The sequence below is a fragment of the Aspergillus nomiae genome (assembly GCF_001204775.2).
Source record: "Aspergillus nomiae NRRL 13137 chromosome Unknown contig00424, whole genome shotgun sequence".
Taxonomy (NCBI): domain Eukaryota; kingdom Fungi; phylum Ascomycota; class Eurotiomycetes; order Eurotiales; family Aspergillaceae; genus Aspergillus; species Aspergillus nomiae.
Window position 1 is genome coordinate 1 of NW_015378479.1, and position 19,675 is coordinate 19,675.

General features: G+C 48.9%; 5 protein-coding genes across 5 annotated transcripts, besides 1 other annotated feature; 3 read left to right on the forward strand and 2 right to left on the reverse strand.

Annotated features, from left to right (window-relative positions):
• Positions 1–107: 107 nt before the first annotated feature.
• Positions 108–164: a sequence feature (Short protein (ANOM_009761, KNG81651.1) was converted to a misc_feature.).
• Positions 165–773: 609 nt separating this feature from the next.
• Positions 774–2,416, reverse strand: ANOM_009762 (putative hexokinase; the record flags this gene model as incomplete). The annotated part of the gene is made up of 2 exons (XM_015555018.1): positions 774–1,553; positions 1,589–2,416. The coding sequence occupies 2 exons, from the start codon at positions 2,414–2,416 to the stop codon at positions 774–776; spliced, it is 1,608 nt and encodes a 535-aa protein (XP_015402569.1).
• A 5,653-nt stretch (positions 2,417–8,069) lies between these two features.
• ANOM_009763 (uncharacterized protein) lies at positions 8,070–8,291 on the reverse strand (the record flags this gene model as incomplete). Its single annotated transcript, XM_015555019.1, has 1 exon — positions 8,070–8,291. The coding sequence occupies one exon, from the start codon at positions 8,289–8,291 to the stop codon at positions 8,070–8,072; it is 222 nt and encodes a 73-aa protein (XP_015402568.1).
• A 750-nt stretch (positions 8,292–9,041) lies between these two features.
• Positions 9,042–9,885, forward strand: ANOM_009764 (uncharacterized protein; the record flags this gene model as incomplete). The annotated part of the gene is made up of 2 exons (XM_015555020.1): positions 9,042–9,692; positions 9,760–9,885. The coding sequence occupies 2 exons, from the start codon at positions 9,042–9,044 to the stop codon at positions 9,883–9,885; spliced, it is 777 nt and encodes a 258-aa protein (XP_015402570.1).
• A 736-nt stretch (positions 9,886–10,621) lies between these two features.
• ANOM_009765 (uncharacterized protein) lies at positions 10,622–14,143 on the forward strand (the record flags this gene model as incomplete). The annotated part of the gene is made up of 15 exons (XM_015555021.1): positions 10,622–10,966; positions 11,035–11,126; positions 11,181–11,923; positions 11,983–12,193; positions 12,242–12,690; positions 12,751–12,800; positions 12,853–12,996; positions 13,086–13,264; positions 13,311–13,343; positions 13,408–13,502; positions 13,558–13,581; positions 13,628–13,680; positions 13,733–13,825; positions 13,877–13,951; positions 14,006–14,143. 15 exons carry the CDS (start codon positions 10,622–10,624, stop codon positions 14,141–14,143), a joined length of 2,724 nt encoding a protein of 907 aa, XP_015402573.1.
• A 2,040-nt stretch (positions 14,144–16,183) lies between these two features.
• On the forward strand, positions 16,184–18,093 carry ANOM_009766 (putative oxalate decarboxylase; the record flags this gene model as incomplete). The annotated part of the gene is made up of 8 exons (XM_015555022.1): positions 16,184–16,600; positions 16,651–16,740; positions 16,789–16,804; positions 16,860–17,031; positions 17,082–17,149; positions 17,205–17,325; positions 17,381–17,885; positions 17,945–18,093. Coding segments are annotated over 8 exons (1,476 nt in total), but the record flags the coding sequence as incomplete, so codon positions are not given.
• Positions 18,094–19,675: the final 1,582 nt, after the last annotated feature.

Here is a 19,675-nt window from a genome sequence, read left to right on the forward strand (position 1 = left end):
TTTTCTTTTTTTTTTTCCGTAGTAGATGGAGAGGTGTTGTTTGATATGCTTTAATTTGCACTGAGGAAGACTAATGAGTACAGACGGCCGAAGAAGACCGCGCTGAGTTGACCAACTACGATCTGAAGGTCTACAAGGCGTCGAAGCAGATGGCCGATGCTTGATGGGAGAGCTGCGGGCATTGCAGATCCCCTTTTTCAGTATTAAGCCAAGTCTGGTCGTCGACTCGGCGGGGTCGACTCATCCTCCTGGGATCGGCAGGGATGAACTCGCCGTTCTACGACGGAGGATGTTGGAGTTGCTGCAGGACTTTTGTAAGGAGTGATGGGCCTGTCCCGAGCCGTGGGAGAAAGAGGAATAGGTCATGCTCTGGATTTATGATTATGGATATGATTATGTACACCAATTCTCTCTATCCTCGGCCCCCGGCCAAACCGTCTATTCCGTTCGCCTAAGGAGCATGCACAGCGCCTGAATCTTTCAGCTCATACATATATGCAAGTAGCGAATCCCATGAGCACACAGTGCGTCAACCACGCTGTGTTACAAGCCACAACAACAAAAACAAGCCAGATGCCCGAACCCCGAAGCCAACCCAAACGCGCAGAAACGAAGTGGAAGAAAGATGAGACCATAACACCGGATAATGCAATATGAACGCCGTGTGAGGCCCGACAGACGACCAGCAACACACCTAGAACGACAAATGGATGACTGTGGTATCTAAATTCCCCGCGAGGAGATTGAAAACGCGATCATGTTTCCCCAGCAATTCACGTCGATGCCTTCTCGGCCACAGCGACCGCAACCGCAACCGCCGCACCGAGGATCCCACTCTCCGCGGCGGGTTCGAGGCGGACGGAGGGGCTGGGAGTTGCGTCCAAGGTGCCCTTCGAAGCGTTCGTCTCCTGCAACAGCTGGTTGATGTAACCCTGGCAACGATTCCGGAAGCCGGGATACTTGTTGATGACACTGCCGTCGCATGCAATGGTCAAACTCTGGGGATGTTCACTCTCGATCACCGTCACCTCTTGCGTCTCCTTGATTGAAGATGTTGCAGAGGCGGTCACTTCGGGGAACTCGGCCTCGTTGCGCAAACACCACATGCTGTGGATGGCCGTTGCCAGGTATCCCGCGGAGCGGTTCGAAACAATCTCACAGATACGGCGTAAGAACTTGAGGTCATCCACGGAGGGGGCACGGTGGAATGTGTGCTCCTTCTGGAGGAGAGCCGCCGACGACGAAAATGATGCGGACGAATCGGCCTCAATGGCAGCGACGATGCTCGTGTCGAACGAATAGGCATCGCGCATGGAGCGAGGGAGTTCACCGCCAAACAAGTGTGCGGTCTCCACGGCTTCCACGATGATCAGTCGAATAATTTCGCCCAGGTAGCGCCCGGTGATCATGTATTCTAATGGTTGGTAGTCGGGTCGAAGATGGGTGCGGTTGATAACATCGTCCCATCGGCTCATGGGGAGAACCTTGCCACCGAACATGCTCAGCTCGCTATTGATGATGACGTGCTTGGCGTAGTCGAACCAGCTACGGGTCTGGTGCCAAACTTGGTCAATCCTATCGCATGCACCGGGAAATGAATCGCCATATTGGTTCCCGTTCCAAGAATCAGGGACATGCGGGTCTTGGGGTCCACGTAGGCACGAGAAAGAAGAGTAGCAGAACTGTCGTTTACAATGGCACCCATTTGGAGGTTCAAACTACGTTTGTGACACGACTTGACAATCAGATCTCCCAGCTCCTGTCCCACAGTACCATTCGAACACAAAAAGCCCTTGCCCATTTGAATCACCAACCCACTGTTGATGGACGTTTGCTCCACTGGGAATGACCATGACAAGCCCATGGACAATGGCGCCGATTCTCGACCGTACTGTGCGCCGACCTGGGATAGCATCGAATCGATCTTCTCCGCCATCCAGTCAAAGAATAGGGTTCCCTCCAAAAGCTTGACCTGCTCGTCGATGGGGGACGAGTTGACCCGGAGAATGTCCATGTCGCCGTTTCCGCGAAGTTCAATCAAAGCCACACGGAAGGTGGAGCCTCCGACGTCGAGGGCCAGGAAGGTTCCCTTCTCCGTTCCTGATGGCAGCGCATGGTTGTACGATGGCAACATGCTGACCGGACTCGACTGGAGACAAATTCGAAGCTGTTCACGGATCTTTTCGGACATCACGGCCATGTTCTGCATGGACAGTGGGGCTGTGAACACATGGTCGACTTCGTCAGCCAGGTCACCGAGAGTGCGACGGCGCCAAGATGCCCGGTGGAATGATTTCCTCTTGCCAGAGGAATCCCGGAAGAGTGATGGAAACAATAGCATAGCTTCTAAGGCGGCGACGACGTTGGAAAAGAGCTCCTGCATCCTATGCAGGACCTTGGTGAGGGACGCCGACATGGTCCGTTCAAGTAGGTCGTGGAGTGACCGCCTTGTCCAAGTGGTGAAGATGAATGGTGACAAGTGAATTCAGGTACAGTGAAGTGAGACGAGCGGGGCTTAAATATGGAAGTGAAGACCAAGATGAAATGAGCTCATAGGCGTATGCATCTGCCGAAAGAAGGGGCCAGTTTGCGAGAATGAGTGGTTATTATAGCGGAAGTGATGTCGTCTTGTCCGGGTTCCAAGGAGAGTAGCAATTCACTGGTGATATAGTGAAGGAGAGAGAGACCTCAACGATGGTGATGGAACCGAGTTGCAATGTATGAGACGTGAGGTAACACTGGTGGGAAAATCCCACAGCAACAATCCCTCGTCAAGCTGTAGTGGAGACCGTTTGGAAAGTCGGAGAGAGAGAGGGACCCAGTGAGAGGGGGTAATAAATAAATAAATAATACAAATAGAAATAAAATAAAAAAAAGGTGGGAAAAAAAAAGCTATTAGGTTTGGGAAATAATGAGAAAGGGTTGAAAATAGTGGTGCCAGACGAGAGTGCAATGGCTCAAATCTCTCTCCACCGAACTAAGTCAATGGGGCAAAAGTAAGACACACTTCTGCCGTAGTTGCACGAAGCGTTCAGGTGGTGGTGGTGCTTGTTTTTTGTTTCCTCGCCCGTTGTAGTAGTATCGTCAGAAAGTAGTAGTATTAAGTAGAGTGGTAATGGTCAACGGAGGGTGACGGGACCATAACCCAGAGGCACTTCAAGCATGGATCAACGCGTGTCCATTCCTGGAAGGGATCCAGCAGAATGAATGGGTCACTCACCCTCCAAGGAATGATGGATGGAGAAATTCAAAAGAATTTCAAAACACAGTGAAAAGAAAAAAGGGACCAACAACAGCGGTGAATCAAGAGAAAGAAAGTGAGAGAGGCAGTCAACAACCAGACTACAAGAGGGGGATCAGGGAGAGATTGAGTATTGATTGATGGATGCAGAAAAGGAAAAGAGATGCACCGGAGAGACAGGACTGACTCCGTACTGTTTTCCAGGTAATGTACGGTTCGTCGGGGGGGCGTATTGCAGGTTCGGTATCGTCATGACCGTATGGGAGATTCCCACCCCAACCAAGATGACCGCGAGTGGAGATCCAGTTCGACTGCTACCCTGAAGGAACATCTCGATTAAATTCGCGACGCATAGGGAAACTAACAAAGGGCAAACATCCAATGCCATGGCTCAATGACCCATCGGAGAAGAACATTGAGTGGCACCTTTTTTCCACCACACTACTACTAGTACAGAGCAGAATTGGTCGAGGAACATTACCGGGAATCATGACATCAATCGACCACGACAATCCTGTGATCCGCTACCAGGATATAAAAACGTGATCGATCTGTCGCATGAAAGATTGAGATAAATTACTTTCCTGATTCTTATCTCTGGACTGTATCTCGGATAACAATCTGCGGGGAATGAATCCTCCTACGACTCCGTACTAGTAGTATCCTTCCGTTCGTCAGGATGATCCCCCTTTCCCAATGGGATACTTAAGCATAAACGGGTGTGGCCAACTGCCGATTCCCTCATCTCGCAGACGAAACAATCGATGAGCCATCGAATGGGATCTTGGAACCACTCTACCCGGGCCTACCACGTTGTGCCGCGACCAGAGTTACATTCGAGTTTCCAACACCCATGATCTGGTTAGTGTAATAGATTTCCACTGCTCCAATGTGTAAACCGTCCTGGTACGAGACGGTACGCCGTTACGGCAATACCGGTTCTACCCTAATGTGTAGTCCATTCAACCTGCATAGAATCGTCTGCTAGTTTAATTCGTGTCACTTGAAGTACTGGTACTATAATTATGGGAGGACGATTTTGGGGTGCCTTTAGTTTAGACGATCTGTCAGTGACGCGGTGTACTGACATTCCATAGCAATCACCCAAAATTCCCCAGGGTGGCTCGTCCAGGGATTAAGCAACAGAATGGTGACGACAAGATAAAAGAGGAAAAAAAAATCTCCAGGATCAAAAAGGGGGTCAACATGGAATAAGTCAGGATTAGTAGTGAACAAAATAAATAACAAGAAAAAAAAAAAATCCAAATCAAATCGGTCCATTGCCAGTAGGGTTGGTGTGGTATGTGACACCCATTTTGAGTGCAACGGTGGTAGTCGGTCTAATGAGAGTGGCCGAGACTGTTACACTGAACTGGAGACGGAACGGAAACTCCCCAAACACCTTCGCATATCTTCTGCAGCCAGTGTATTCTCATGATTCGTCCAGATTCGTATAAATGTAATATGTATATATCTATATATATACTCGGTGCTAGTCGAGGTAGACTGACTGATTCATGACTAGTTATATCAATCTATGAGTGACGTGATCACCGCTCGCTTGGGATCGTCGACTTTGGCGAGAGTTTGTTGGTTCCACCCTGATACTGCCTGTGTATAAAGTTACGCTGGTTTAGGTACGAGGATGTCTGTGTGTTCTCCATCGGTCTGGCAATAGATCGTAGTAGTATCTCCTACATAGTACTATGTATGCACACCCTGGACGAGGTACCCTCTGGACATACCACCAGGCCCAACGAGTCAGTCATGAGGCATAAATATCATCGATAGTTTGTTCATTGCCTGCATTCCAGAAGCCCTGCCAAGAAGCTGGAGGCTGCAACACGCGTACACCTTTGGATCCCCCCTAGTCCGAATGCCGTTAGCCGGCACGAGACACTAGTATCAATGCTACGGTCAGTTCGGTCCTCCCGCGTACGCCTCGTCGTCGCCCAATACTAGTCGCTCGGTACCTCGCCCAGCGATCCTAATCTATATAGGGGAAGAATTATATCCCCCCCCTCCGTGGGATATTACACCGGTCAGCAAGGGGTTAACCAACAAGTCATGGATAGATGTTTCAAAATTTAAACTGGGAGAATGGCGGTGCTCTGCGTCCTATTAGGTAAACTGGAACCGACCTCCAGCACCTGTCTTTCCGTTTCCGGATCGTTCAATGTGAGATCTCAGACCCAGTCCAGGCAAAACTTCGGTTGAATGCGGCAAAATAATGTTTGGTTCCCACAGCTGTCAATCATTGTCACAACAATGCTCATTGTCCGGTTGGCTCGCATACCACCCAGCCATTGGTTATGTGAGCTCAGGGAACAAAGTAGGGAGGGACTGTCCCGAAGTCGACGACATTGATGCTATACAATGTCCCAAAAGTTTCATTCTCTTTCTTCATTATTGTAACGGTTGGCGGGGCACCCCCACGTGTTTCAAAAAGTTTCCAAGGTGACACTGTTCTTTGTTCGCTCGGAGGTCCAGGCATCAAATTAGACACGACACAACAGCCATGTCGCAAATGGTGGCCATGCCCCTACCGACCTTGTGCTGTTCAACTGTAACATGAACACCCAAGAAATGGGGCTGAGTAAGTCACACACATCCAATGGATGCATGACGCCGAGGTGACCCCATCGGAGAATTTAAACTAACTCTATGCATCGGCTACAGATTCTCCAGGCCAATCGCGTCATCTCGTCGTGGATGATGATTGTGCTTCAGACTAAAGCTGCCTTATCGACATGTCATCGATGGAGTGGGGATTGGCGGTCTGGGCTGGCGCCACTCTGCCTTCAGTGCAACTGTCCGTCGGTTCCTGAGAACCACTGATCGTTGCTCTACTGATATTGCAACATTGTCAGACACAACAGTAGATATCTACCCCCTATAAGTGCCTGGTTCGTCGTCCACACGCCGATTATCCTGTAGATCATTGATCAAATGTTGCCAGGCGGACGAACATTCCGTTTGTCTGTTCCATTTGCCGAAGGGATTGCATGATTCCCATGCAGTTGCTCTGACACGGTGTCAGGTCAACCTGCAATGCCACGACATCATGGATGCCATGGCATGGCTCAATGACACGGTCTGAGACCGTGGTATCGCTCTTGACGATGGGATTTCTGCGTCAAACCAACCGCATGGACCTGGATACCTGCTTGCGTCGATTCTTATGTGCTTCTGCACGGTCGACTTGGCCATTCCTCAGGCACCCGCCTTTCGCCCTTTTCACTGTTAACATAGAATGTATGGGTATCCTTCTCATTATGACATAATCTGCCCTGCAAATGTCATATTATGATTCGACCGTAAAGACTTTCCTTTAAATCCAAACTTTCTTTCAGAGTCGGGATAATACCGAATAACCTCTGAAGCGCTCGCTATATTCGTTGAAGGAGTGTGAGACGAGATAGGTGAGTCCCTTAACGAAGGCTCATCGACTACAACCAAGACCATGGCGGTTCCCACCAAGGAGAGGCATCTCACCCCGGTTCCTATACTTGATTCCTTGTCTACCCTACCCCCTGTGTGCCTTGTAGGCCCGAAGAATCGTAACGGACAAAAGCGAAGTCCACGCAGTTGGCAATCTCCTCCAAAGGCGAGTGCATAATGAAGCTAATCAAAAACTATCGTAAACCCCCGTCATTGCAGGTTATCCTCAACGATGACTATGGCCATCGCGTAGCACATTGCCCGAGCTGGAGAAGATCGAGTGACGCCATACCACATAGAGACTGTCAGGCATTTGATATAAGTGATGTGGTTTTTTATCAGTTATCATGATGACTCTGACCTCGATTTCGTCGATTACCAACGTGTCTATCTACTGTGAAGACTCACTGGAAAGAGGACTATTAGCTTGAGATCGCCACATCGGAGTTACATATATGTGACTTATGGAGATTCATATGACTCCGTTGAGATTAAGAGATTCTAGCAAGATAGAACAGCATCGGTAGTGATCCAATGAAAGTGGCTTGGATAGAGAAACACAAGGAAGAGAGGATGAGCTAATTAATTTACCAATAGAGATAGTTTGCTCAGTAAGCGTATGTTTGGATTGATCCATAGTATATAAACTGGATTCGAGCAGGAAACTAAATAAAATATATTTACCCGCCACTACTGCAAATCACAAACCACTCCATTGTTTCTTCTCAACATTTGCTATAATTTTCTATCCATTTTCTTTCTGCTTCTGACCCATCCAACTCTGTCTTCTGTGTCTTTTCTATTCATACCTGTTCTGACCCCTTAGAGGGACTCGCTCACTGACTTGACTTTGATATGATCACTCGATAAATCATAGCGATTATGGAACCTGCAGTTGCATCAGCAATAGCGTTCATATGGTGGCAATCTTTGAAAGTGACCTATCAGCTCTATCAAAAGTGATAGACATATAAACGAAACCTATTCAACCTGAGGGCCGAACATCCGAAAATGAGCTGTAGTCAATATGGATCCCTCAGCCTTATCTCATAACACAACATCTCAACACCATCGAATGCCCGAGATCAGTAAAACTGAAGAATAGAATACAAGGCTTTTCGCACATCATAAAAAGTCATACAAATCGTCACCCATCCCGGACAAGACCACCCACACTAAACATTCCTCTTCTCCCGAATCGACACGCTCCCTAGTATTCTCGGAACAGATCTTCTCCTCGCTTTCACAACCCAGATTGCAAAGAGAAGAATCCCCAAGATCACTAAGGCTGTGACAAGATCGACTATCGCCTCCCAAGCTCGGGAGTACTCAGCCAACAACCTTGTTTTCCCGGTAGAAGAAGGACTATGCTGGTCTTTCCTGTGGGTCATTGATACCGTGCAATGTAAAGCAGAATACTGGATGAGTTGACATACAGCATGAACTGTGGCTCTGAAACATGCTTCATGGAGGAAGGAGATCCGAGAACATGTTCATGACTCGAATCAGGGTCTGGACCGTACTGCGGTGGTTCGGTGAGCTGGAAACTGGGATTGCGGTCGCGCATCCAGCGCTCGTAATCAGTTTCGGGTCTTGGGAGCGCCGGCATCGTGATTGAGGTTACGTTTAGGACTATGAAATGAAATGGTATGGTCGTTGTAGATGGTGAAGATGGGTAGAGAGTTGTATGTCTATTGACATGGCTATCGGTGTTGGTTGTTTGTGTAGATACTCGGAAGAGTCTTGATTTGAGCAGCGACATGTTTGTTCGTAGGCTGGGCGCGGATCGTTGGATGTCAGCTGGATCCATTAGCATCATGTCAAACAGAACTAAGTTTCTTCAATTTATTGGCCAGTAGACTACTGCTATGTAATGGAAAATATATCCATCTCCTTCTGCGGGGAAATTACATGTTAAAATGGTAGAGAAGGACGGGTTCAATATATCATGGATATAGATAATCATTTCCACTTTTAACTGCTTTGCTTGGAGTTGTACAATGCTTCGTATGTATAAGTGCTTGATTTCTAGTGGGCAATTAATCAAGATAACGAGAAAAGAAGCACCAATCATTCTGCAATCTGCGGCTCTAATTTTTCTATTGCAGTATGATTGGCCTACCGCTCAGCCACATCAGGCGTCGACAGGCTAACCCGTTTGATCCATTCGTTAGACTTTCCAGGTTCTATAGGTTACTATCAACACCGAGCTGACAGACACTCTCGTATACGCAGTAGGCAACAGAATTCCCATGGTTGATCATGTACCCCCGTCTCTATCACTGATGATCAACTTCAAACTCGTTACACAACTGTATACGCAACACGGATTGTCGATATCAAATACCGCTGTGGCAAAATGACCAAAAAGAGCGCCATCAGCAACAGCAATCTTCCTAGCGCTTCCACTCCCTCGATTTCCCGTTCGACTATCAACCGCTGCTGCTTTAACGACCTCACCCCCGCTGACACTATCCATCGAAGTGAGCTCGACACAGTCAATGTGTTTCGCAAAAGTTTCCCAGGAAGTAGCGGGGTAACACCTTTATCGCCCGCCAACACCACCATTCGGCGTAGTAAGATCAGCCATACGGTGATCGCGAACTCGTATGTCCGCCGCTGCAAGCTCACTAACTGCGAGCTTGTCAATGTGTGCTCCGCTAAGTCCCTGGATGCCAATGGCTCCAGGTTCGACACTGTGCGCTCGATCCGCGGTCACACCTCGGTGCAAAATAGTACCGTTACGGGCCAGAGTACCCTGAACCGGAGCAAAGTCCACGGGTCATCCGTCATGGACGAGAGCTGTATACGCCGCAGTCATCTTGAGGATGTTCGGGTTGCTCGAAGTCGCGTGAAGAGATCCAAGCTCCAAAACTGCGATGTGAGCGATTGCGTGATTATCCGGACCGATTTCACTGGCATGACCTTACGCCACGGGGTCTGGAAGAATGGAAAATTAGTTGGCAGAGTTGGAGATAATGAGGTCGTCATGGTGACCCAGGACGGCCAGGTGAGTTGCGCTATCACTATGTAGAGAATCGTTGGTCTTCTCGGAGACGTATACTAACCCGAGATAGAACATCGGCCATGTTTCTTCGGAGAAGCTTGTCACCCAAGATGCCAAGGCATGGGACCCCGACTCGGATGGTTCGGATAAGGAAAGCTTGAATTCGGATGATCTTCCGCCGCCTTATCAGCCTTGATGGCTGTCAGTATTTCAGCGATGTTTTATGTCTAACGAAGTGTCTTTGTCATCTCCTTTTTTTTTTTTCTTTTTTTTGATAAATAGCCTGGTTATAACTGCACCAGATTCATAGTGAGGCTCTAATCATGATACGAGCGGTCGACCGTTACAGGCACCACTTAAGTGCACTTACGTATAGGCCGATCTTACCGTCACTAGTCGCAGGCGTTTCTCAGAGTTTCCGAGACTAGTGCGCTAGGGCCCGATTTTATTAAATTAGCTGCTCTCATATTCACATGAGCCGCTGTTGTTAATCTAGAGGATTGACTGGACAGGAAATTGCATCATTTGGCAGTGCAGTTGTGACAGTTCTAAAGGATATGGTGTAGGGTAATAAGATAGGTCATACCGGCAAAGCCCGTGGACTTGGATATATCACTCCCTGGCCCTCTTTCTGGAAGTATTCTAACTGGTGGTTATAGAGACAGGAGGCCTTAATGCTGAGTGAGATGAAGATCGGCCTTCCTCGGCTTCCTCGCGCAAGCCAATAAGATATGTGAGAAAACCAACACCGCTGACCGATGATCAACATCGGGGTTGTATCCCGCACATCATCTCAGCCCTGAACTAGAATATGTAGCTTGTCATCATCAACTATGCTGGAATTATGATCGTCGTGGTTTCTTATAACAATCCCACACGCCAGTGCTGCCCTTATGGTCCATACTGAATCACGGCTATCCGATACAACAAGGATGGGGCGGCGAACACCTGTTCACCGGGCAGTCCAGATCTGCATTTTAGGTGTAACTCTACTGTCGCTTGCCTCTGCATCTCTATTCCTCCCAGAAGAATCTCCCACGGAGATCACTTCAAACGATGGATACAGTTTCCTTGATGAGACACCGCGGCTGACTCCTCGCGATGGAAAGCCGTTTACCCTCCGCATTATGCCCCTGGGTGCGTCCATTACCTACGGATACCAGTCAACCGATGGCAATGGCTATCGACGGTGGATTCGTCAGCAACTTCGTCACTCTGGATGGTGGGTGAATATGGTCGGCAGTCACCCCAATGACACCAGCACGATGAATGACAATGTAAGACATGACTGGTAGTTTGGGACCCAGCTAGTCGATCAAGGATATTAATACTTATTATTTGACAGGAGGTGGAGGCCACGTCAGGCTTTAGAGTCGACCAGGTCACCGAAGCGGCCGAGAAAACCATCCCGCAACAGCCAAACCTCATTCTGATAAAGTATGGATGTCTCTGTTGAGGGTATTGTGATGTCGACTGACATTACATGCACAGTGCTGGCACGAATGACGCAAATCAGTACAAAGACCCAGCAGTCGATGTCTACAAGACAGGCGAACGGATGGATGCTCTTCTGACACGTCTGTACGACGCAATTCCAGGCACTACCATCATACTATCTACTCTGCTCCCCAGGGTTACCACGGATAATGAGATCGTGAAATTCTCCAGATACATTAGTGATCAGTATCGACAGATTGTTGCCGCGCGCCGTCAACAAGGCCAACGCATTGTCCTTGCTGAGATGAGTGACTTCATCAAACCTGAGGACTTGATCGATGGGACACACCCAACGGACTTTGGTTATAAGAAAATGGCCTCGGTGTGGTGGGAAGCTATTCAAGAAGCCGAGCGGGAAGGGCTGCTCCAGCCACCAAACCACACAGGTGTAAGTGACACTAAGAGAACGACCTGCAAAAAGGAATACGGAAGTGGTAATAAGAGAGGTCGGGTTCAAACCCAGCGAGGGAGCGGGGCCGATGACGGAAATTATGTCCATAGCTCCAAGGATATGGGGCGCATCTTCAGTCCGGCTACTACGAAGGAAGAGAAGGACTTCGATCCTGGTATCAACTACGCTCAATTGGTGAATAAGTTTGGTGCCCACCGAGAAGGTGCCTTGGATGAGTTGGTTTGGACAAAGGATGGGGATGGTACGTATATGTTCATTAATAACAATGATGGGAAGTTTGGAAGTGCTGTCAAGATTGACGTCAAGGATGGATGTCTCGCTAGAGGTATGCATATCTATGACTACTTATTGATAGTCTGGCCTGTGTGCTTATATCGTTTGCAGGCGTCCGATGGGGTGATGTGAATGGGGATGGCCTGGACGATTTCATCTGCATCAGCAGGGAGGGACACATGTATGTCTCAATTAATGAAAATCAAAACAACGACATTCCCACTTTCCGAAGCATTGGACTGGTCAAGGACAAACCTGGTAATGGCCTGGGTCAGATCAACGTTCGGCTCGGCGACATCGACGGGGACGGAAGGATAGACTAGTAAGCTCTCACGTTGCTTATTATTCAGTCAGGCTAACTTGCATGCAGCTGCCTGATTCATAACAACGGTGATATTCGGTGCTGGCGCAATGGTGGCCAGAAGGATGCACCCACCAAAGAGTACGGTGGATATTGGCAAGATCTCGGTATCGTGTTCAAAGGTAAAGGAATGGGAGATATCACCGGCGTGCGCCTCGTTGATATCAACGGAGACTTCCGCAGTGATTGGCTATGGCTGGACGACAAGGGTAAAGTAACAACCTATATCAACAATCGGGGCACTGGAAAGAATCTCATTCCGGACTGGCGCGAGGCCGGGGTCACTCACGCTGGGATGGGCGTCAATGGCGCCAAAAATCGAATCAAGTTTGGAAGAGTGTATGCTGGAGGTGGAGCTGACTACACCTGGATCGAGTCTGTGAAACAAACGAATGGCGACTGGAAGCATTACGCCCATGTCTATAAGAACACTGGACACGGCGGTACCAAGCTGAAGGGTATAGTAGTGAGAAAGTTGGCCTTTCGCGATTGCACTGGCTAATCAAGTTCTGTGGCAGGTGATGGTGTCTATTACTGTGATATGCGTGGCACCGGTGCTGATGACTATGTGGGTAAATCTCGGTGAAGGTATCCTTCGTGTGCTCATCAGCTTTGTATAGGTTTGGATATCATCTGAAGGACGAGGATATCTTTACGGAAACGTTCACGATCCACCTGTTTGGAAGCCAGAAGGAACTGAGATATTCAACGTCAAAAAAGACCGGAAAAGTCTCCACTTGGCAGACTTCGATGGCGACGGAAAAGTAAGTGGTTTTCTTTACCTGGTATATCCAGTGGTGATAATTTGTTCAACACATTACGACGAGCCCGTCTGACCCAGATGCTTACGCAGTGCGATCTGTGGGCTGTGAATCGAGATACAGGAGAAGCTGAGATTTGGTTAAATAAGTGGAGCGACAATGCTCAGGGTAACTATTTCCAGTACAAGGGAGTCCTTACTGGTAATGCGAGGTGCACTCAGGGATGGGGTGTAGGCCTTGATGACTTGGGTCTTCGATTTGCAGATCTAAAGTAAGTTCAGTACTAAGGGATTTGAGTAGGATGCTAACAATAGTAGTGGAGACGGTCGGGCAGACTACCTCTGTATGGAGTGAGTACTCTTCCATTATCAAGCCTCATACGTGACGCCGGTACGCTAAGGGCCTTGTCTATAGTCCGGATGGCCGTACGGATGGCTGGTTGAACAAGGGAGAGAATAGTTTCGAATCAATCGGTCAAGCCAAGCGAAGTGAAGGCTATGACCGTGCAAGTGAGTCTTCTTCAGCGCATATAATCATGACTTCAACAGTTCTGACCCGATACAGATCATCGTTGGGCGGACGTGAACGGTAAGTGGTCCTCATCAAGTGACGGGATAGGACTCATTTGCAATAGGGGATCGGATGGCTGATTTCCTCTGGATCGACAAATTCAACGGTGATACCAAGGTAACCAGTACAGATTGGCATATTGAATATACCATAGCTGATTTACTCGTAGGTGTGGATCAACCAAGGCCCTGTTCCTACCTTGGACTCGAAGTGGAGATGGGAGCCCCCAGATGGTCCGCAGTATATGGGAGCCGACCGAGGAGTGAGTAATGTAATCAACATATGATCATCTATCAAGCGCTAATCTTGGAAGGCTAACATGCATTTCCCTAATCTTGGTGGGCTTGGGCGAGCGGATTATCACCAAGTTATTCCCCGGACCAACGTTGTACGTTTCGACCCCATTATAAGAAACGTGCATATGCATACTGACGGTTTTTAGGCTTATACCTGGTTCAACGAATGTCCCAACGAGGCTTTGGATGATGCTGATAGCACCGAAGATCCTGGATTGCCTCAATACCCTGCACCACCTCAGCCCGCTTCTATAAATAATATCGGAGCTAATGGCGCCATGTAACATCGCCACGCCTATCTGGGCAGACGGACAGCAGAATGATATCCATGTGTATGTTTATTAATCCCTCTAGTTTGATTACAGAATTGAGCTTGCTTAGTGGGGCATGTCCACTGGCCATGCATATTGTGTTATCGCTATTTCTTTGTAGTGGTCATAAGTACATGCGATCTCTTAGCAAAATGGGAAAAGCATTTCCCGCAGAACGGAACCACTTAGACCAAAGGCTGCAGGCTGTGTTTCCAAATATATTTCCTGAATGAAACACCCGTCCAAGGGCCTAAAGTACGATGCAGCAATTCATGATTGCTCTCCATCGGACAGAGTAACAAAAATACCATTCAGAAGGGCGCCTGCGGTATTGATCTCTCCGTCTCTGTCAGAACGCTTGGCATGCAGTGTTTCTCTCTGAATGCTGCCCTTGCGGAAGTCCCCCGAGTCAACGCCGGGTATGTCCATAACATTCCGAACATAACACCGCATATCTCGGTGAATGGACCAGGCAGGTATGCATCTCTGTCAAGGATTGGCATTTCCGATTGGCTCTTGATTGAAGTTTTCGGATCTCCTCAATTGACAATGTCACAATATTCCTCCGGAGTGGATCGCCTTGACGGTGGAGAACTTCTGTCAGCTCAAGTCCTCCCATGTATTAACCTCAATGGGTAAGGCCGATAAACAGGCCATGCTGCTTCCTCGGCCTTCGGCTTCAAATGCGAGAGATATAGGAATGCCCCCTGGGTCAGGCAGGAAAGGAATCTTCTCCGACGAAAATGAATGCATGGTTCAGTAACCATGAAGTGAACACAATGTCCTTCATTCTCGTCGTGGTACCGGAGCCATGCTTCACGACCATAATAATCTCAGGCTGGAAAACCCGGTGCCGGGTTAGCCGGGTTCATGGCGAGAGGGCCTCGGCCATAAATTTCCGGTATTGACAAGGTCCTCATCTATTAGTTGGGATTAACCTGCAAAGGCAAGGGTGGCATTGCTTTAATTTTAGGGTAAGTCACATGCTCCCAGCAGAACGTCGCCATGAACCCCCACCGGATACAACGGTCCTCAACCAGAGGTCAGTGCTCGCTGCTGGACGTTCGGCCCCGGAGATAACAACGTATACTGCGGACAAGGCAGTCAAGTTATTCCGTGGCAAATCACGAAACCTGATTTATTCCATGAAGGTTTGCCCCAAGTGGATCTTCCCCCCAGCAGTGAGTGCGGAGTCGCTAGCCTTATGAATGTGGGCCATACACCCCAAACAAGAGACCTATCTAGTCAGGACGTAATGGAAACTACGGCCAATGTGACGTGGCATCGCATGTTTCTTGATGCCCCCTTCCAGTATGCATGGTGTTGACTACATGGCTGCAGATGCTGCATTGAGAATGCGGCTGGAGCAGTCGAACAGGTAAGCGAACAGGCCGCAATGACACTAATGCACGAGGGAGAATTATTGCAAGTGGTAAGACTCTCGAGTAAGCAAATTCCGCCACTAATCGGTCGAGTGGGGTTCCGCTAATTAATATCAAACTCACCTACAGCCCTACTAAAGTCTTGTCCAAACCTTAGCCGAAGCTTGGTTCCGGAGCTTTTATGTCTTCACAATCGTTACCTTTGGGGCATAACTGGCCACATATTTGTCTCTGGCGAGGAATTAGCTCGACTTTTGCCTAATGCACTGGTGGGGAACGCTTCCTCAATCTACCAGGTAACCCCTTATGCAGATGGATTGCATTCTGGACCGAACCAAATCGTAAAAGCCCTATTGGACGCCTTAGGGACTGGCCTCCTGGCAAGCCACTCAGACTTGCCTCAATCAAGGCATACCCCTCATGAAGTAGCCAATATGTGACCCCCTATAGGAAATGGTTGTATCAGATGAATGCCTGCAGCAACCCCCCGGCCCCCCGGCTCACCCTCCAACTCGATCAAGGAGTACCTAGCATGAGGAGGGTCTATAATCTGATAGAGCTCACTCGTCCGACCCCAGCATCCCCTCATGAGGGGTTTTTCTGGCTGTAGTAGCCATGACGTCTCGGAATGAGGGGATCCTCATCTAACAGCCTGCAGGTTCCGGTTATATAAAGCCAGTCATAGGATCCGTCCTGCTCTTTCCATCATCAGCGCCTCCCAACTCTCGACCGACAATAATTTCGCTTTTCAAGATGAGATCCCTCCTCTATTATACCGGCTGCTTCATTGCTGTCCTTGGTACCGTTCATGGTGCCCCCGCTAGGAACACCATCCGGAACTCCGGGAATCCTCCATTGAGAGGATCCGAGGACCTTCTGGGGTACTCTTCTGACAATAAACTATCCGACCATTCCACCGAAGAAGTCAAGTATACCCTTCTTCCGGCGCAGAAGGAGGATCCGAAGATAGGATCATATCTGGACTTTGAGAAGGCCGATAACCCGCAGCCCATTCGCGGCGACCTGGGAGCGTCCGACCCTGGCCCTCGTGAGTCAAGTAACTTCGATGTCTGAATGTCACTTACACTAACCGGTCAGGCAACTACAACTATGACCGGATTAACAGCGATAAGCTAGCTCCCCCGGGGACAGACAATGGACAGACAATCAATGCGCAATGGCCGATGGGTAAGTTGGGTACCATTCTCATTTGCTACCACTGCTAATAGTTAATAGGCCTCAGTCGGAACAGGTATTCATGAGAGCTTGCCATAACATGCAACGTAATAAGGCTCACTCAGGGACAGATACGGCTCTGAGAACTCGGGATGGGCTCGTCAAGAAAACACCGTCGTCATGCCCGACGCGACCAAGATGGCCGGTGTCGATATGCGCCTGGAAGCTGGCGCGTATCGTGAATTGCACTGGCACGTGGCAAGCGAGTGGTCTTTGGTGCTTAACGGATCATGTCGCATTCAGGTATTCGCTCCCATAAAGATAGACTATGGTAGCCTGCTAACGTGTACTAGGCGGTTAACGAGAACGGCGAAACCTTTGTCGACGACGTGGCAGAAGGTGATGTGTGGTTCTTCCCTCCGTATGTCCAATCACTCTTTGCAGGCCTTCCACATGGCGACTACTAATCATACCAGTGGTGTTCCCCATTCCATCCAAGCCCTAGACGCAGGGGTTGAGTTCCTCCTCGTCTTCGACGACGGGGATTTCTCTGAAGACAACACCTTCCTCGCATCCCAAGTCTTCAGCCACAACCCCGTACAGCTACCCAATCCCCAATAAGACAATGTCAACGCTAATCAAGAACACCCAGAGATCTGTGCTAGCCAAAAACTTCGACCTCCCCATCTCCGCCTTCAACGACATCCCAGAGGACGAACTCTACATTTTCCCCGGTACTAAAGCCCCCAAAGATATCGAGGAGCAAAACGTAACAACAGCCGCCGGCATCGTGCCTCTTAGCCAAAGCTACTCATACCATTTCTCTGAGCAACCGGCCCATGAAGTCGCCGGCGGTTCCGTGAAGATCGTCGACCCTGTCACCTTCCCAATCGCCACTAACTTCGCCGCTGCCATTGTGACCGTGAAACCCGGCGGCATGCGCGAAATCCACTGGCATCCCACCAGTGACGAGTGGACGTTTTTCATCAAGGGCAAGGCCCGCGCGACGTTGTTCACAGCGCCTACAACGGCGACCACGTTCGATTACCGCGCTGGCGATGTGGGCTATTTCCCGCAGTCGAATAGCCATTATATTGAGAATACGGGGGATGAGGATTTAATGTTTTTGGAGGTTTTGCAGACTGACAAGTTCACTGGTAATACTACCTTCTCTTGGCTTACACGGATTTATACAACGACACTAACGTTAGTGCAGATATTGCCCTCGGCCAATGGATCGGGTCCACTCCGAAGCAGATCGTAGCCGATACATTGAAGCTGCCTGAGAGTGCTCTCAGTAAGCTGAAGACAGAAAAGCAATACGTGGTTGCTGGGTCGAATGCGACGGATGTGGCAAAGAGATGATCGCTCTGGGGACAGTTTTCTTCCAGAGTGTCGTTTCAATTTGCTTCAGACATGATCACATCGAGTGAAGACTGACTGCAATACTGCGCGTGTCACAAGCTGTTCATACATATAACGCATGTACATAATATCATTAAGCATCTACCACAACTACTGCAAATAGATATTGGGTTCTGCTTATTGTCACACTCTCCTGCATTCTTCTCTGGTCTAACCCTCTAACCTAGGCTTTCTGGAACACTGGGAACCATATGAGGCAGGATCCCAAGGACAGCTTTCCGAACATACATCATCGCTTCGGGCTTGGCCATTGAAGAGCCATATTTCTGCATTATTGCAGATAAACCCTCAGACATGTTACCGCGGTCAAGATGTTACCCAATTTTAATTGCATTGAAAGAACCAAATATACAACTCGGGCCCATCCTACCATACCAGGTGTTTGGTACCCGGACTACATTCTAGCCAGGAAATTCTTTAACCCAAGCTACCTACCTACCACATGAGCAACCCGGCATATTAACCCAGGGACACGCGACAAGACTTCGGGGGTCTGCTTGACAATTTGCAAAGTGCGACACAAAACTGAGATAATCAGACCAACACATAAAGTCAAGGATAGCCTACAGACAGCTCGCCGAACTGTCGACCATCGGCGAGTACGTCAGCCGGGTATGCAACACATCCGATTTCAAAGCTACTATTCCCCAGTATCCTGCCGGGATATTGGCTGACGATGTAGGGATGGTGTCGGGCTACATTCTCTCCTGATAGCGTGTAGTGGCCTTTCAATGTCACAGTCCTTGATTTATTCTCCGTTGCGACAATCGGTTTCCCTCTGGGTAGGCGAGTAACGTTGATATTCATATTTGAACGGACGTCGGTAGGTCAATGCTTAGCTCTGAATCGAGCTGTGGCTCCTATTATGTAAATGACAGTCTATATTTCAGTTAACTTGACATCTCTATCGGGACATCCTGGATCCTTGTACGGGATTCCGGTGCTTTGCAATGACGGGCTAGGGATCCTGGGGATATGTTTGCTGATACATAGTAGCTGCAGACGATTAATTTGAATAATCCTGTGCCCTTGCGGAATAGGATCTCCAGTTGCGATATAGCGCGCAATTACCCCAGGCTGGGAACAGTATGTCGCACCGTGGAAGTGGTGGATTTACGGCTTAGGACTCAGTGTCCTGAAGAGGAGATGCTGCTTTTGGATACACTCAGACGCAGAGTCTTGGTTCTTTGCTTGACTTCAGAGCCCTGCGTGTGGTTGCCCTCGGTCATTTGGCTCGGTCTTCTGGCATACTGCTGGGTTTTGGGGTAGGGATCCCAGTCCGGGTGCTTGGGCCTTCTTTCGGATTTGGTGGCTGATATGATATTCTCTTGAAAGTGTGCTTGATAGTGATGAGTGCTATGGTTGGGGGATGGAGTTGGAGAGGCAGAGTAGATATAAAGAAGTATAAGTGATATAGGCCTATATTCACTGGCAATCATTTCTCTTTGCTACTAGTCAACCAGCTCGTCGGTTCATCTCAAATACTACAATATTCAATTGACACAGCTCATGCTGTACATGT